The sequence below is a fragment of the Helobdella robusta genome, assembly GCF_000326865.2.
Source record: "Helobdella robusta unplaced genomic scaffold HELROscaffold_4, whole genome shotgun sequence".
Lineage (NCBI taxonomy): Eukaryota > Metazoa > Annelida > Clitellata > Rhynchobdellida > Glossiphoniidae > Helobdella > Helobdella robusta.
In genome coordinates, this window is record NW_008704902.1 from 1907806 (window position 1) to 1927021 (window position 19216).

At 30.0% G+C, this 19216-nt stretch overlaps 3 protein-coding genes across 3 annotated transcripts; 1 reads left to right on the plus strand and 2 right to left on the minus strand.

The window, feature by feature from the left end:
• Positions 1-798: 798 nt before the first annotated feature.
• HELRODRAFT_66521 (hypothetical protein) lies at positions 799-5943 on the minus strand (the record flags this gene model as incomplete). The annotated part of the gene is made up of 15 exons (XM_009024186.1): positions 799-919; positions 1015-1178; positions 1276-1455; positions 1636-1727; positions 1815-1920; positions 2016-2076; positions 2163-2255; positions 3594-3711; positions 3807-3903; positions 3986-4081; positions 4144-4276; positions 4380-4477; positions 4607-4732; positions 4916-5066; positions 5582-5943. 15 exons carry the CDS (start codon positions 5941-5943, stop codon positions 799-801), a joined length of 1998 nt encoding a protein of 665 aa, XP_009022434.1.
• Positions 5944-8439: 2496 nt separating this feature from the next.
• HELRODRAFT_162227 (hypothetical protein) lies at positions 8440-11799 on the minus strand (the record flags this gene model as incomplete). Its single annotated transcript, XM_009024493.1, has 8 exons — positions 8440-9293; positions 9412-9609; positions 9852-9986; positions 10062-10218; positions 10290-10546; positions 10612-10731; positions 11061-11372; positions 11457-11799. 8 exons carry the CDS (start codon positions 11797-11799, stop codon positions 8440-8442), a joined length of 2376 nt encoding a protein of 791 aa, XP_009022741.1.
• Positions 11800-13071: 1272 nt separating this feature from the next.
• HELRODRAFT_162228 (hypothetical protein) lies at positions 13072-16178 on the plus strand (the record flags this gene model as incomplete). The annotated part of the gene is made up of 9 exons (XM_009024494.1): positions 13072-13244; positions 14014-14086; positions 14184-14254; positions 14477-14582; positions 14780-14849; positions 15071-15169; positions 15336-15502; positions 15899-15991; positions 16137-16178. 9 exons carry the CDS (start codon positions 13072-13074, stop codon positions 16176-16178), a joined length of 894 nt encoding a protein of 297 aa, XP_009022742.1.
• Positions 16179-19216: the final 3038 nt, after the last annotated feature.

Here is a 19216-nt window from a genome sequence, read left to right on the forward strand (position 1 = left end):
ATCTTCGCTACCAGATTTTTTCCTCAACTTGTTAATAAGCATTTATGTTTTTGCATAATTTTTATTTCCAATTTCAATAACTTCCAATGTATGTTACTTTGATAATTCTCTAATGTAGTACGGGTTCTTCGTCATTCAAAGTTTTACTTATAAAAAAATGCGTTCTATAGGATAAAAATCATAGGATTGATTACGGTATATAAGAGACTACATGTTGAACGAACACGATGAACTGCACCACACTTAGATTTTATATTTCAATTCATTTGTTTGATACCACTAACGTTCAACATATATATGCGTATTGTGTGTATATATTTCGATGTTTCATTCATATGTTCCTTTTTCAATCACGTTCTGCTCTAAAGCACGCACTTTGCTTTTCATCTTACTTCCTGTAAACCAAACGTTATTTCATAAACGATGCTTCAAATCGTATTAAATTTTTTATAATTCTGCAAAATGTCTCCTGATTAACACAGTTTATTATATCTTTCAATAATGGCGTTATTTGTTATGAAAATGAAATGGAAGACTAATTCTAACGGCATTAATGCGACAAATGGAATGATGTGATTAAATAAGAACGAATGTCTTAAAAAAATAATTGCGTTTCATATGTAACAATTTCAGCACAAGCACGATCTAAAGTTCAAATACTGTTACTTGGAAAGTTAAAATCGCAAGAAATCGTAGTTAAAACCGTAAACGTTGTAACATTCGCTACAACGTTTTCGAGTAAAAAAATCCTTATAAATAAAATATTTGTTAAAACTATAAAATCACATAAAATAATTTCTAGACGGATATGAAGTTAGGAATATTTTTTGGATCAAGGTAAAAATATTTAACAATATCGTCCCTTGTTTCATTTCTTTGCTTAATCGTTTGGCTGATCGATTCAAGTTCTTTGCGTAGTCTGTACGATGGTGAGTGGTTTGCGTTTGAGAAGTTCAACAATTTTATTGAAAAAAATTCGTTAACTGAAATCATTATTCAAAACTTAAAACATACTCAGCTTCTGCCGTTATTGCTGTGTAATCAAACTGGTTTTGAAAGTCCCATTGTGTTAAACTTTTCGGTGGACGCGTACTAAATAATTTTGTAATGGACATAATCTCTAGAGTAGTGGCTTTATCTGGGATCACTGCAAGTATGTCTTCTTCGGTACGCGGAGACTTGAAAAATTATTTAAAATTATAAAATTAATAACTAAAAATTGAAAATGATAAAAATATAATTCAGTATTTAGAAAAAATGGCAAAATTTATCTACTTTATCTGTTGGCGGAACACCATTAAGAATAGATGGATAATTAGGCGGAAATGCGTATTCGTTGTATTGGGGGAAATTAGAAGCAGCGTGTTGAACTGTGCAAGTGAAAATAACGTTGATGCACAGCATGGACACATCCTCTGCCCTTGTAAATGTTTTACAAATTTCCGTGCCGTTTTTCTTTTTGATGTCTTTCCCAGGAATTCCCTGAAAAATTATGAAACTTTCGGTAATTTTATTACAGCTTGACAGAAAATATTGAAAAGTCGAAAAAAAGAAAATTATATTTGTATAAATCAACGTTTGTTCACAAAAGAAAGAAACAAAGCAATGAAAACTTTTCAAAAAGTTAATAATTACTTTTATACCAGCCCCTCCATCATCTTTTGATATTGATAATTCTCTGGCAAAATTTTGGATTTCAATGTCATTGTTTAATTTTTCAAGGCTTTCTGGATGTGGTCAAAAGAAATTATAAACTAATGCAGGTACTGCTAAAAATGAACCGTTTTCAAAGTTACATAAAAAATTTCTCTTACCATAACATTTGAAAACAATTTTGTTGACATATCTTTCCAGGGCCTTATAAACCAGCATTCCATCATCTCTGTATCCATAATCATTCAGTACTTTCAAATCGAGTAGCTGGAAAATTAAATGAAAACAAAAGATTAAACAAAATCTAGAATAAAGTATGATAAAATTTAAAAAAAAATTGTTGCGTATTAAAAAATCCTTACTCCTCTGCTTTCCAATTCTTTTGGGAACGTGCCATGTACATCCATCCTCCAATCATCCATCCTTTTTAAATACGTTATGGATAGAATTTAATAAATTTTTAATCAACCAACAAAGGTATGTCGAAAAATCATTTGAATATTAATAACCCTCTTTTCATCAGTTCAAACATGCCTTCTCTTCCTAATGATGTCGTTCTGTCTATCCAACCATTCTCACTGATCAGTTGATCTAATCCTCTCCTTCATTGATCAGTTAACAAAAATACTTTTCAACAGGACCGAATTAAAGAGCCTTTATTACCAGGGGGATTTTATATGTTTGGGGGCCCCCACCAAGGTAAAAATGAACGTTCCAAACCATTTATTTTTAAAGTTTATTTTATTTCAATTTCATATGCCAATAACGTACTTTATAATTCTTAACTTACAATATAAATTGATAAAGTATTTAAATGATCTTTGCTATTAATAGATAGACCATGGTAAATTTAGTCTGAATTCTTTTGTCGCCATATTTGAGTTTCGAAAGTTTTAGTTTTTTAAATATCCGAAATTTTGATTGTTTTTTAGCTTGCTATTCAATACTTTACTGTTTCACTTGCAAATTGATGTGTTTCATCACAGCAAATTTCTCAATGTTTTCGAGTTATGATTTTGTAATTGGAAACGTTCTCAAAAATGAATAAAAATTCATGAAGTCAGCTGAACACATGAACTCCAACATTGTTTTCAATATGAGATTGAAAGCAATTGGTCGAATTGATACAAAGTTATCGCAACAAATTGAGTCTCAGGACTACTACCGGCAGTCACTATTGAAACGAGTGGTAAATGTTATTTAATTTATTGCAGAGCATGGTTTGGCGTTTTAGAGAGGAGATAACGAATTAACTGGATCACCTAGAAACGGAAACTTTTAAGGCAATCTTGAACTCATTGCCCAGTACGATGATTTTCATGCATAACATATCAAAACTCAAGCCAATCGCGATCTGGGAAACTGCCGCGGTCAAAACTATGTCGACGCATGACAATGAATAACGGCCTGCAAACCGAAGTTAAAGAAAAAATCTAGCTTTCTGGATTCCTTGTACAGCACACTTATTAAATTTGGTTGCTAAAAATGCAACACAAAGCTGCTCAAGTACTGTACATTTTTTGATAACTTAGAAATGGTATTTTTTTTACAATTTCGACACATCGGCATCAACTACTGATTGATTCTATGGAAAATACTGATTTATCATCAGCATTAACTCTCAAATGTGTCGCGACGACAAAATTTATTTATTATAAAATAGCTGGAATACTGGAAATATAAACATATTTTTAATCATCATTTTGGCTTACTGATAGTGTAATATAAACGATTTTTTAAATAAACTTGTGTTTAATGTTTAATTATCCTTAAAAACTTGCTTGTCTTGTTTTATGTTTCAACATTTAATATTTCATACCCTGAAAGGGGCCCCACCAAAATAGGCCCCGGGCCCCTCATCTTGTTAATCCGGCCCTGCTTTTTAACGTACTCAATTGTAGATTTATTATAATCAATAACCATCATACATAACAACTTACGCATTGATGGAAGGCAGGAAAAGAAAATGTGGAGCTAAAAGTTTATAGATTGGGTGGCTTGGAGATATTGTTCTATGCATAGCCACACACACAGACTCCATTATCAAATGAGTAAAACCTGAAAATTATATGTAGGCACTATCGACATTTGTCAAATTCATTTTAACATACTCTAATAAAACTTATATCAACAAAATAATAATTATCATTTACAGAAATGCGTCAGGGCTTGATGGACAGCAGAATCGGCATTGTTGAACCACATTTTAGCTAATAACCATGTGAAGGGTGGGTCATTAGGCAAAAAGACCTAAATTGTTAGTTTTCAAATAATTCATTTCCATTACACATTTTTCATTAATAAATTGATAATAATTGATAAGAAAACTTACTGGATTGTTTGGCGCTATGTTTTGAAATAATTGTATAGCGATTGGTACAAACTGTTTATCTCCAGTTACAAAAAATAAGCCTATAGGAGCACATACCTGTTAACATAGACCAAAAAAGCTTTGTAGTTTATTGAAATAGAATATATTATTTTTAAAACCTTGTGTCCTGGCACAGTTTTGATATTTTTTAATATTTTCAAATCAACCACATACAATCTTTTTGCTTCAATAATTTGTTTCATAGTCCATCCTTCTAAAAACGGTCTTAACATTTCTGCTGTGACACTCATGCTATTTGGGGTTGTACATTTTAAATTAACTATATGCTTGAAATTGTAATCAGGTTAATATAATTTTTTGAATTTGATATATTTATATTGAGAACATTTGTTACTTTTCTGGCAAATCAGTGCACAGTTTTATCATCGTTGGATTACATCCTATTAATCGCTGGGCTCCAAAACACAGGTCATTGCTCCATCTATCTACTCCCTTCCAAATTTTAAATGTTTTTCATACTGACACATTATGGTAAAAAAGTTTTTAATTTTTTATGTCATTTTGGGATCATCACATTTTATGCAAACAAGTGAAATGTAAAAAGTTCCAAATAGTTTTTACCACAGGCTCTGGTAGTTCAGGAACATATACTCCAAGCAATTCCTCTAAAGAGTCCCAGGGTGTGGCCGGCAGTTTTGAAAGGCCTGCTTTGGCAAGCACTTGGAATTGTGAATTTATTATGTCCCACTGTTGTGATTTTAAAAAATAAACTTATAATTCTAAATAATTGAAATATTAAAATAAGAAAAGTAGTGACCTTGTATTCATCTGAAAATTGCTCATATGGAGGTAGTGTACTGACCTGATATAATTTAAATGGAATCAAATTTAATCAAATACAAATAAAATTTAAAAAACAATCAATAATACTTGAACTGGTAAATCAGGAGCAGATTGGCCATATTGGTAAAGCTCTTGAAGATGATTTAATTCTTCCTTTCTCTGTTCTGCGTTTGGATCAGTTTGAGGCAACAATGAGTCATTTATCTCTATTTTGTAGTGCTGGTTTAGCAAAACCCACCTTGAAAATGCAAAAAAAATTTATAAAATACTTAATTCGAGTATTATAATTTAATTTTTAACTTAATTAACTGGATAAAAAAGGCAACAAGTATTAATTTTAAAATAGAAACCGTAACGCAAACAAGATGTAGAATGAAAAAATATATATTGCAAGGTCAGTAGTTTTTAATTGAATGAAGCTTATGGATGTTTATCTAAATTTTGGTAAATTATTTCAAAGGTATTCAGCAAACAAATGACATGAGATTTGGCTGATAAGCAAAAATTTTAAGCTGACTGAGAACAAGCTTAAAACAATTATTAGACAAATCATTTTTCAACATTATTTGGGAATTAGATTTATCTAGATTTTAAAGACAAGCTGTCCTAAGTGGATGAATAGTAAAGAAAAAGGAAGATAGTCCCATTGGATTAGATATCTGATATAGTAAGCTAAAATTATATCAACGAAAATTACCTATATCAAGTCATGTATTTGACAATTGTGACGGTATGCTATTTTATTTTGCTCACCTTAACACAGGAAAATAAAAGCATTTTTCGGTCTGTCTGTTATTAACAAGTAGAGATTCGCAAAACCAGTCTACTCCATCCGTCAAATCATCTCCTTGATTTTCTTCACTGTCTTCTCTCCATAGTTCAACTCTTACCATATCTGAAAAACCGTTCAAAGATACAGCTTCAAACACGTTCATTCGCCCTCTTTCAAAATCTATTCCAAAATGAAGATCCAGTTTCAACTCATTGCTTATTTTGCCATTTATATCTTGCAGCTTTGCACGTAGTTTCACATTAGACAAATTGCCTTTGATGTCCCCTGTTTTAACGTACAAGAAATGATCTATCTTGTTTGGTGGTTCACAGCAGTTGCCCATGTAGCGATTTTGCGAGCCAACTGTGATTCTTAATTCACAATTAATTAACAGTAGAATCAATCAGTACTAAATTAATGAAGGGAATCTTGTATCTGAATTTTGAATTTGTTTGCTTGAACTCATGCAAATTTAAAAATTGAAAGAACTGAAACAGTTTGCTGCCCGATTGCTAGGTTTCTAAAATGAACTTACACACATACACGGAGTTGTTTTTAAATAACCAATTCAGGTGCAACAAGTTTTTACCTGAAGCATTAACTATCAGGCTGTCTCTCGGTATTTTAAATGTATTCATTCGAAGTAACATGTAAATGTGTGTCGTGTGTGTGTGTGTGTTAGAGAGAGAGAGAGAAACAAAACAAGATTCTAAGTAGTGTTTAGGTCCACGCACTGTTCGCTAGTTTCTCCCATGGTCATTATATATCTACATGGTTTCTCCAACGACACGATAATTTGAAATATACTGTATTATTAATTATGAAACATGATTTAAAAGTTGTAGCTCACTAAATTTCAAATGAAATCGTTAAGTATATTGCTACCGCGCCTAAATAGAAACTAATTAACTTAAGAATTTATCATTATGAAAACGTTTTCTCATTAAATTGAAATCGCGTTTTTTTCAGTGAAACAACTTGCGATCATTTTTTAACAAAACTTTGTTCAAGAAATTAGGTTTAGTGATAAAATTAAAAATCGTGACATGTTGAAAAAAATCGTATGAATCATTCTGAGTTTCATTTATTTGAGTGATATCCTCAAACTTCTTTTTGGGTGCACCCGCTGCATTTTATTTTGCTCGGTTAAGTTAGATTTCTCTTCAATTGTAACTGCAAGAAGTTTTTCCATCTCACATCAAACGGTTAAAGCACTAAAGAAAACGTAGAGGTTTTCTGATATTCTACTGTGCTGAAAGGATATCAAAAAAACCGGGGTTTGTTTTGCTGGAATTAATCCAAAAATAGCTCCTATTTCATGTATTTGATTGAAACTTCACTATTCCGTGTTACGTTATCTCGTTGAATAATGTTTTGTGTATTTATCAGTTGTTTAAAAATGCGAAAGTTATAGATATTTTATTTATTAACATGATTCTGGAGACAATAACCAGTTAGAAGAAAATTTCTAAATACTTGTGCCAATAAATAAATAAATAACACGGTGGCGATAACTTATGTATTTTAAGGGTCCATTTGCTTGTATAGTAGTATCGACGATTGATGAATGAAATTGTTAGCTTAAAACAGGGTGGACTAACTTTTTGGTGTGAGGGCCGCATTGAAAACTATTTGGAGGACCGCATATTTATATAAAAATAACATTTTTCGACCGTCGACCGAAAGGGAATTTTTTAAGATGTTGATTTGTGGCTGACGACCTTTCTTGGTTATACATGATCTCGCGGGCGTAATTAAATGGCTTGGCGGACATGGCATAGATGAAATTAGCTAATGTCCCTATTATAATTATACGTAAGCTATTTATACACATGATTTGTCAGCTTGGTGGGAAACATTTTTGAATTTGTACGAGGTGTCGTGCGCAAACCGTTATTCACAATTTCACACGTGCCAACATTTGGATGTTTAAAAGCGGGACAAATGTGTTTATATATATATATATATATATATATATATATATATATATATATATACTACAATATTTTATGAATTCTACAAATAGTTGGCATTATACCAACAATTCATAGAATTCTTAACAATAATATATTAATTATGCTCTCCTTCCAACATACATATATATAAGTCCATGTGTCTCTCAGTGCTTGATGTTTTTTGTACAACCATAATCATCATCAATATCACAATTAAATTAAATAATTATTCGACGTTGTTTTTCTTGTTGTTTTATTAGAATCAACATCATTAACGAAATCCAAATCAAACTAAGAAATTTTTCTTTGATGTGTGTTGTCAGTATAAGAACATAACTATCACTGACATCGCATTGAAGTTAAAAAATTGTTTCATTGATGTATTTGTGTTAGAAACATAAATAAAATTGGCGTCCATGGCTTTTTTAAATTTGTTATTAAATTGCTATTTCATTATTTAAACTATTTGTTTTGGTTTCGCAAAAATGCGTCCCGCAGACACCAAAGAGGACATGGGGGCAAAATTCGGGACTCTCCAGGCTAATTTGGGACGGTTGGCAACTACGCAATTTCGTGTTTGGCTTAAAGAGGCAAGACAAGTAGAATGAATAAAATTCCACTACAGTCTTCTTCTTTTTTCATTTTTTAAATACAATACTTCAAAAGCACATGTAAGCTCAGTTTTACGATACAGAAATTAGAGTGTATATAGAAAATAGAGCATATATACATTAATTCATTTAGAACAATGATATTTTATTTACAGCATTATTCGAAAATGATAAATTTATAAATGTCAAACTCAAACTCTGGTAACTTTAAGTTATTTCATTTGAGATACATTTAGATAAATATAATAACCTACAAAGGTAGATCAGTTTAATTTATTTCCAGTGAAATTGAAAAAACCTTATTGTCCCTGAAATCAGACCAACAAAAATTTGACCTTCATCGCTTACGTAAATTTTTACGGGGTTAAATATTCCATTTTCAGTATTTAAAATTTCCCGAGGTTCGGAGTTCATGTATTGGTCTATAAACATCACTTTATTAGCATTGTAATCGGTTAAAAATATTGTTCTGGATGGCCGATGAATTGCAACATCAGATATATTTTTCAAACATAGTTTTCCATAACCAGAAGATGGAATACCGTCGTTGTCAACTACATTAACAGTTAAAACATCGTCTCTAACATTTTTTAATTTGTGAAAAAATAAATATTGGACATCATTAAGTTTAATAGCTTTGCGTGGTTCACTATCTGGAAATTCTGTGTTGATGATCCTCGTTTTCTGACCACTGTTATTACATTCTAAAATAAAGTTTTCATCTAGACGACAGTTAAGAAGAAGATTGTTATCCGCTGTAACTGAAAGACTGTGTGCACCAGGACATGCTTCAAAACAATTAATGATTCGACGTTTATCGGCACTTATTTGGAAAATTATTTTTTTGAATCCATCCAGCACATATATGCATTGGCCATATTCAGATGATGCTATACTTGTTAGTACGTTGCTGCTATAAGTAATTTGTTTAATACTTGACCGGCTAGAATCAAACGAAGATGATGAACTAGTCCTATGCAATTTTATGAAGTTTGTTAATGATTTCGATTTTTTTTGACCAAGTTTTATTGATTGAATTCGTTGAAACTTATTAGACTTTTTGAAACATTTTATTGAACTTGAAGAAACCACTATAACATAGAGTATGTTCTTCAATGTAGTTATTCCTTTGATTGTGCATTTGTGAACAATTGTTTGTTCAAAACAGTGTGTTGCCGAAAATTCTATAAAGAAAATGATTTTTGTCATTAAAATATGCATATCCAACATTGAAATACATCATACTTGGAACTAAATTTTCTACATAACAAGAATAATAGCAAAGTTGTAACATGTCCGGTCTTTCCAAACACTCGTGCTCCAGACAACGTTTTAGATGAGTACGATTTGTGTTTCTAAAATTTTTCGCGTTACAAAATTGTTTATCGAACTCTTCAGCTGTCCATCGAGACATATAATTTTTAATGTCCCGTTGAGTCATTCCTTACAAAATTGTTAACAAATTAAATATATAAGTATATATATATATATATATATATATATATATGTGTGTGTGTGTGTGTGTGTGTGTGTGTGTGTGTGTGTGTGTGTGTGTGTGTGTGTGTGTGTGTGTGTGTGTGTGTGTGTGTGTGTGTGTGTGTGTGTGTGTGTGTGTGTGTGTGTGGTTATAACTGTGTTATCTAACTATAACGTGGTTAACAAAAAAAAATATCGATCGGAAAAACCTGGAAATAACTTGCATCCACGTAAGTATATTTTTAGCGCAGTCATTCCAAATAACCACACATCGCTTTTTAAAGACCATTCATTCCTCAAAATGACTTCCGGGGCAGTGGACTTAGCATTTACATTTTGATTTTCTGTTTGAAAAATAACTTGTTAGAACAAATTCAATTGTAACTGAAAGCTACTTAAGAAGCTACTTAAGATGTAACCTTCCACAATCGTGTCTTGAAATGTTTTCAATTGTTTGGCATATGAAAAATTGAATAGCTTGATAGATCTTAAACCATTGTGAAGGATGATGTTTTGAATATAAACATTTCGGTGAAGTATTAGGTGTGAGTGAAGATAATCTAATCCACAAGCTAACTTTTGAATTATATTAAAATTTGAATGTTACTTTAAGTCTGAAAATTTATTTAATAAGAATCAAAACATACTTGCACAACCCATCGGAGGATGTCATCTCCATCTACTGGGAACGTTCTACATTTAAAGACAGTCAAAGCGTTTGGCAAATTTGTACCTTCAAAAACCATATAATAATTACTTCCAACTGTGGAACTATTTAAAAGATTACACAATCTTGGATGATTTAACTGTTTCAAAATTTCGGTTTCCTTGATAAAATTACTAATATGAGTTTCAGATGTATTGTCTAGCAGGTCTTTTATCATCACCAATTTGTTGCATGATCCTGTTTATTTGAACGGTAACATTAGTCATTAAGTATTGTTCATTTATTAAGATATTTTTTCTAACCGAATGTTCCTTGCCACAAATCAAAAGATGAGCCACTGTAATTCACAAGTTTTATTTTTCTCGTAAGAGACTTCTGCTTCTTTGTGTCATCAGTTATTGGAGCATCTGAAAAGTGCTCATCTGTGTTGTTAATTTTTTTAGTTAACTTACAATCTTATAAAACATGATCACAAGAATATGACAAAATTTTACCTATGCATATAATGTCTGAGGATCCATTTACAGCCAACTTTTTAATTTCAATAGAAATTTCAGAAACTCCTATTAATTAAAAGAAAACATGCATTAAAAGTTTATTAAGTGATAATTAAGGTAATGCAACATTCACATTATAATTTAGAACAAAACAACCAACTGGTTTGGCTAATAATTTACTTTATCAATTTCTAAACAAAAAACAAGTAAATAGTATAACAGATTAATTTAATAAAATAATAGTTGAGCTTCACTTGCATCCAAGGCATCACTGCTTTTGTTCATTGATGCAGCATTTTTTATTTGGTCCTGCAAAATATTTATATGGCTTTCTAGCTTTTGTATTTCTTCTGTTTTTGCATTCAACTCTTGAGCAAATTGTGACATGTCTTTCACTTTGTTCTGCCTTTGTTCAAGCTGCTCGAGTTTTTCTTTCATTTTAGAAAGCCTGTTTTCAAGATCTAGTATGTTTTTATCTTTTAATTTTAATACAGTTTGTAAATCTGCTATAGTAGCATTTGCTGCATTTAACTTGTGTTGTAATTCATTTGGGGCTGGTAGAACACCTACAATTAAATTTTGATTTAATTATAAAGATGAAAACTAAAATAAACAACAGTAGATAGTGGAAATAAATTTTATATTGTTACATTTTCTCTCCTTATTGATCGAATCGTCTATATCTTTAGCGAGCCAATTGTAATCTTGATATAAAACTTTGTACACCAAGATGAAAGCCATTTTATTTGATGTCATGAAAAGTTTATCTAACAAAACTCGACATTTCTCGTGTCTTGTTGGTTGGCTGGATATGCGTTCTTTTTCTTCAATATTCAGAACTCTTTCCTGGATCAACCAATCAAGTATGCAGTTTGGTTCTACTTCGTCAATGAACTTCTTATAAATCTCCAAAAAATTTCTCTTTATTTCTTCGTTTCTGGCTTCTGAAAGTGAATAAATACCGTTATCTTGACAAGCTGCGTCAATTTCCATTACAGACGAGTTTCAAATAATCACAATTAAATAATCAAATGAATCACATTAAATTTTCGAAAAATTCGATCATTATAAATTCCAGTTTTACGAATTTTTTATTTACATGCTTTGCCGTATATAGTTTACAAATTTATGTGAAACAAACTGGCAAACTATCATAGTTGATGGTATATATATATACTATCATATATATATACCATCAACTATCATATATATATATATATTTATAGATATGTATATATATATATATATAATTATATTAAAATTGAATATGTTAGACTATATATCCCCAAGTATATCCGGTTCATATTTTGATACATCTTATATGACAAAGTCATTGAATCGAAGTAACCCATTCTCTACCTTAGCTTGTATGTGTATGAGCTTGCAAGAAGCTCATGATTATTTAGTTTTCTTTATATTTATTATTATATTCGTGTAATAACGTAGTCTATGTATGTTGTGCATTATATATATATATATATATATATATATATATATACATATATATTTACACTAATGTACATAAATAAATAAGAGAGAGCATGTATGAAGTAAAATATATATATATATATATATATATATATACATATATATTTACACTAATGTACATAAATAAATAAGAGAGAGCATGTATGAAGTAAAACACACCGATTTAATGATGAATGATAAAGCGTTGATGGATTTTTATCTATTTATAAATTATTTTTAAATTTCTGTTCTATTCTTTACGTTTAACGAGCTACTATATAGGATGTACCTATGTACCTATATCGTTTAGCGTCGTTTATACATCATAGCGCGGTTTATGGTATTTTGAAATGACCAGTGACCACTGTTCAACATTTAAGACATAAGACCAATTTTGTTATTTTCAAACAATTTGTGTGGGTTTGTGTGATAATAACCAACTGCTCGATTTTCAATTATTCATCCTAATTTATTTCTTTTGCAACTGTCTGAATCTATATAAGTACAATGGAACTTAATAAAAAAATTATGTTAATTGAATGCAGATGATTTGTTTATATATATATATATATATATGATTTACTAACATTTACTAATATTTACTAAAAGTATATTAAGAATGTTAACATATGGGAAAAATGTGGTATTATAAGTATATTAGAAAAATATTTTGAAGAATCAAATTTAGAAAGAGTACAATGTCATACACCTCAGTTTTCCATACTTGCTTTGTTGTTTATCAGTTCACTTTTGATTTGTAAACATTTTCGAAATGTGTCTATGCCTATTTGTTGAAAAATGTCCATAATTGAGCCATTTTTTATCGGGGCATCGTCTGGAGCTCTGTCGACGATGTTGCTGCAGCCTCTGGACGTCGTGAAAACAAGGCTTCAGCTGTTTGACAAGTTAAATACAAATAATAAAGCTGGATTGCCAATTGGTTTTCACAGAAATAATCTCCAGTTCAAAAAGTTAAATTAAAAAATTTATTTAATAAATTATTTATTATATATATTAATAATTATTAATTTCCATCTTGTTTCTTTTAATTAATTTTGCAATTATTTCAATTAATGTGTTTCATGTGTAAATGTAAAATATATTTAGTTTTCATATAATTTGCAAGGTAGAATATCTAACCTGGTGATTTCCTGAAAAACCTTTTTCCTTTTTTAATCATATTCTTATTGAAATTTATACTTGTCAAAAGTTAGCAAATGTTCCCTTACTCTTAATCATAACCAACTCACAATTATTACTAGATATCATTGTAAAGTATAAACTTAAATTTTAAAACTATTCATTATTTTATAAAAATTTTTATAATTTACAATAATTTTTATTTTTTGAAAATTGCTTAAAAAGTTAAAATTGAACTTTTACTGATGAACGTTTGCTAACTTTTTCCAAGTGCATTTATTTAGCTTGAGTATTCTTAGTCATTCAGTGAATATAAAATAAATTTATAAAATTATAAATAAAACTAAATGATGTCCAGTTATTATTTTAAAGTTTAGTAGGAAAATAATAGCTACTCCCAGCCCATAGTTCAATTTCTGATGTGTGAATTTAATAGATTTTTATTTATTTTTTTAGCAGATGAAATAAATCAAATGCATGTGAATGATGTTTTAATAAAGAATAAATATTTAATAATTATATTTAATATTAAATATTTAATATTAAAAAAAATAATATTTAATAATAAATGAAATTAAACACTATTCCACTTTTTGCTAGCCATTCTCTGGTAATAGTTAAAGAAATTTTGCTAACACAGGGTTACACAGGACTATGGAAAGGATTGTGTCCAGTAAGTTTTTTGACTATTTTGAACATGTAGCATTAATTTCAATTTGGTCAATTTTTTAAAATAAAATTGACATACAAAAATTTATTTTTACTTGAAGTCTCTGCTAAGAACTGTACCAGGTGTTGGTGTTTACTTTACATCACTGCACTGGATGACTAAGGAGTTTTGGTTAGAAAGCACCTCTTTAAATGTTTCTGATGCCATTTTGTATCAGAGAAAATGTGTGAACAAATTTCAACTCTATTTTTTTTGTTATTCATAATTTTTATACAATCTCTCATTTCAAAATATATATTTCAAGTTTCATTGATAATTATGAATTCTTATAATTTATGTTTTTTATAATGAGTTGAAAAAATATTTAAAGATGGAAATTATATATCATTCAAGTGACAGTAAACCGTCAGTCAGCGAGTCGTTGTTCCTCGCAATGTTATCTCGAACCATCGCTGGAACTGCTGTCATGCCCTTTGCTCTGTTGAAGACGAGGTATGAGGTAGGTGTGTTTGTGTATGTATGTGGGTGTGGGTGTGTCTATATCCATTTATTGCAGATATGTTACTTAAGCATTTATTTGTTTGTTTTTTAAAACTTTGTATTAAATTTTAATATATAAAAAATGATAATTTTAAAAATTGAAAAGTTGCAGCCAATTATTCTCAATTGAAAATTAATTTTCCATTTGAAACATAGAGTGGAATTTTTTCCTACCATTCAACAGTAGACGCCTTATTAAGAGTCTACAGGGGTGAGGGCATCAAAGGTTCCAAATTTATTATTCTTGCGGCATAATTTATTCAATATTTTACTATAAAATTATTTATGATATGTTGCAGATAACATTTTTCAGAAGTAGTTTTTCAATGTTTAAACTAATTTATGATTTCAACTTTATAAAAGAAAGTTTATTGAAGAAATTATTGCCACGGTTTAATTCTGAAAGACATTTGACAGGGAACAAAACAAAAAACGTTTATTATGCAGGGAGCTATCGAGGGCTGGTTGCCACCATGTGTCGGGACGTTCCATACTCTGGCATCTACTTTGTCCTCTACAACTCTTTGAAACACTTCCTCACTGATGGTCAGGTCTCTTCTTATTCAGTCGCTCTATTTTACTGTCCCATTTTTGGCATTTATTAAAAAAACCTTACTATTTTAATTCCAATAACGTCTATTTCAAATATTCCCAATTGTGATTTACTTAGTAATAATTATGTTATAAATATTTACGTTGTTACATGCTACAGATTTGAGCATGAGTTCTTCTTCTACAAGTTTATATTTGTCCTGTGGATTAGTATCTGGCTTCCTGTCTTCACTGCTCACACATCCACCGGATGTGGTCAAAACTCAAGTGCAAACATATCCATCCATTTGTCATAATTACACACAAGCCGTCCGACACATATACAAGGTTCGTACTTTATTACAAGTGTTTGACTGAATTATAGCTTTGTAATTAATTTTTATACCTTTTTAGACAGATGCTTTTTAGGGGCATTTTACAGATTTTTTTAAATATATCCATTTTGTTATAGCCAAGCTTTTTTTAGCTGATTTTTGTAAAAATAGTATGCAAATTTGGGTATGTTGTTGAAAGGTCAGGGTAGGCTTTTTCACATAACCACACACTTTCATGTTTTTCAGTGATCCTTTTTTGTGCCACATCTGGTTTTAGGTCTGAATGCTTGTCTGAGTTAACTTTAAGAATTTTTAAAAGGCTTTTTTTACGCTGAAATATACTCTGAACACGTTATAATCTGATTTAGAGAAGGAAAGATCATGCTAAAAATGATTTGTTTCAATACAGCATAGTGGGATGTTGGGCTTCTTCAAAGGACTGCCCCCGCGACTTCTCAAGAAAACGTTGACATCTGCGCTTTCCTGGACTGTTTTTGAGAGGGTTATCCATCTTAGTTTTTATCTTTATATTGTATTCAGTTGTTTTTCGAATATGTGTTTTAAATGTTTTCTATTTTTTTCTCAATTCGGTAAGCAATGTAAAAACTGACGATTGAACATGTCCATGAACATTATTCTGTATTCAGGTGATGCACCTTCTGACTGAACTTCGACAGCACAAACTCTAGCCTAGCACCATCGTGATTTCATTATTCTACATTATTAATTATTTTCCTGTTTATTTAATTTTCATTTATTTAATTTACTTTCTAGTGCTTTGTCTAGTTTTAGTTAATTAGGAATTCAGTTAATCAGGAAATATCATAAAAACGAAATGATGCTCTTAAAAATAACTTAAAACTTTTTTTCATTGATCCAATGCTTGTTTGTAAATAAAAATTAGACGGAGAAACAAAAAACAGATCGCAGAGAGGAAGAGAGAGAGAGGAGAGAGAGAGAGAGAGGAGAGAGAGAGAGAGAGAGTGTGTATTGTATATGCATGTATAAGTATTTGCATTTATGAGAAATCGGTTTATTTCTGTTCCATATAATTGTGCAAAATAAGTCAGCTTGTTTATTTTAGAGACTTTGTTGTTCAAATTGGGCTCGTCAAAATGTTCATATTTGTTTGTCAGCTATTAAACTTGTAATAAAATTAATGAATATTTACGTGTAAAAATATATTATATACATATTTAATTTGTCAAATTTGATTTTTACTTTTTACCTTACCTGGTGTGATAGATTTAAATTTTGTGGTTCCTGAACATTCTGTAGTTATGTACTGTACTGTAATGTACATTGTATGTACGTACTATGTACATAGTTTCCGTGGCTTGTCATGGTTGTTGTTGTTCAGAATAGTTTTTATCATAACTCGTTAATCCATTTGCCTGGCCGGTTCTCACGTTCACATCCTTTATAATCCTGTGTCGATAATTTTTAGTATTGTTTATTATTTTCTTATCAAACAGTATTGTTGAAATGTTTTTTTAAAATAAATTTTATTCATTTTCCACCACACTATAACGTGTGAATTAATTAACTAGCTTGGCATAAGTTGCTCGATTAACGTTACAGTGCGTGTACCTGCCTGCACTCGTTCGTTTGTTGGAAGTTTTTGAACTTTCCTTGTTTGAAACTGCCTTGTACTGTTCTTTTTATCATTTCGAAGGCTTAATTATTATTATCGATGGCATTTTTTATTATTCGAAATATTATTGTTATTATTATTATCACTGCCATTATTATTATAATTAACAATCCACAGTTAAGTGAAACTGATTTAAAATTTGCGATAATTGACTGAATGATATCATCTCTGATAATTGAATTTATTGCTCTGAAGCAGCTCGTAATGTAAAATTTCGTTTTACTGATAGAAAACGTTGTTAATTTCTAAACTGTAATTACGGTGAAGATAACTTTTCAAAAAATTTTTGATGAATTCTTATTCAGTGCAGTTATTGAATGTTGATAGAAATGTGTAAAAGTTATTTTATGATCTGATGTGAATCCGTTGTTAACTTTTACTTTTTATTGCCATTTTTAATTTAATGTTTGCCCTAACTTGCTAGCTCTTTATTGAAAAAAATAATTATGTTTATTTAAAATGTAATTCATTCATAACCACTCACATAACCGTTAATCGTGCATTCTATTCTTATTGTCGTATTTTGATAACGTCTAGCGACTCATTTCAATCACGAAGCCAAATTTTGAAGACTATTTTCTTCATACAGTTTAACTTCACCTTATCAAAAAATTGTTCAATTATTAATTATTATTGTTTATTCTTTTGCTTACTATTATTATTTATTATTATTATTGCTATTATTATTATGGTTAGGTATGGTAATTATTATTTACATTAATTAACCTTTCCCGCTCACACGGTTTGTTTAATTTTCTAAACAAATTTTTCTGCGTCGCAACTGACATACAGAGACGCAGAACAGATGCGGGCAAGACAACTCCAACTTCTCATTATATTTATTTAGTTGAATCTCTCTTCTCAAATTGAAGTGTTCATTATTGATCGGTACAAATGTTTCTAGACAAAATGACAAACGCACATACAGTATTGCTGAATGCTAAATAATAAATTAAAAAAGGAAATATCGTACGTTAAAACTTCGTTGGTGAACAGGAAAATGTGAATAACAATCCTACGATGATGATAATAATTATATATATATATATATATATATATATATATATATATATATATCATTAAGAAGGGTACGGTGATGTGTTGTTGGTGATGATGTTACAATGTGTGTGATATGGCTGGGTGCCTGGTCGCGTCAGTAATATTAACAATATAAATAATAAAAAATAACTGGTGCTTGCTTATTTGTTTTTAGATTAAATAATGAATGCGATGGTGAAGAAGATGATGATGGCGAAGATGATGATGATGGTGGTGTGGATGGTGGTTACAAGATATGAACAATTTGTAATAATCACTGCATTAATTTGCCATCACATTAAGAAACATTACACGAGTTCATCATACGCAACAACGCATTAATGCACCGGCATGTCGGCTAATTGTATTCTAACGTTAATTTGTATTAATTCACCGATGCATTAGTACGTTGGAACATTTCTGGTAGAATGTTTGTGTGGTGCTTATGTAACATGACCGTTAACACACGTGCAATCTGCATTCGTTTCCATTTTATATGTATATACAACAATACTCATCGTGATACAAATAATATATATATATATATATAAACACATACATACATTCATGTATTTATATATGTGAATAAAAGTTATTAAAACGTTAGAAAATAATAAATTAAGTTATTGTGGCAAGTTAAACTACAAATATATGTGTATATATAAAAATAATAATAATCATCATCATTCATTAGTGAAGAAGTTAATTAATCTCTGAGTTTATTACGATTCGTTTGTTAGTCACATTGCGTTCGTTCGTTCATTCATTATCAACATTATCACTCGATATAAATGTCATTCATTGTATTCTACTGAATTAATTAATTAATTAATTGTTTAAATGAAATAATTAATTAATTGATTGATTGTTTAATTGAATTGATTATCATCAGCTCAATATCCTTTCATTATCGTATGTTAATGTAAGCGTATAATAATAATTATTATCACAATGTTGAGGTTGACGTGTGACCAAATTTTTATCGAATGGGAAAGAGGGTTAACCGGTTCATCATCAGTTCATCATCAGTTCATC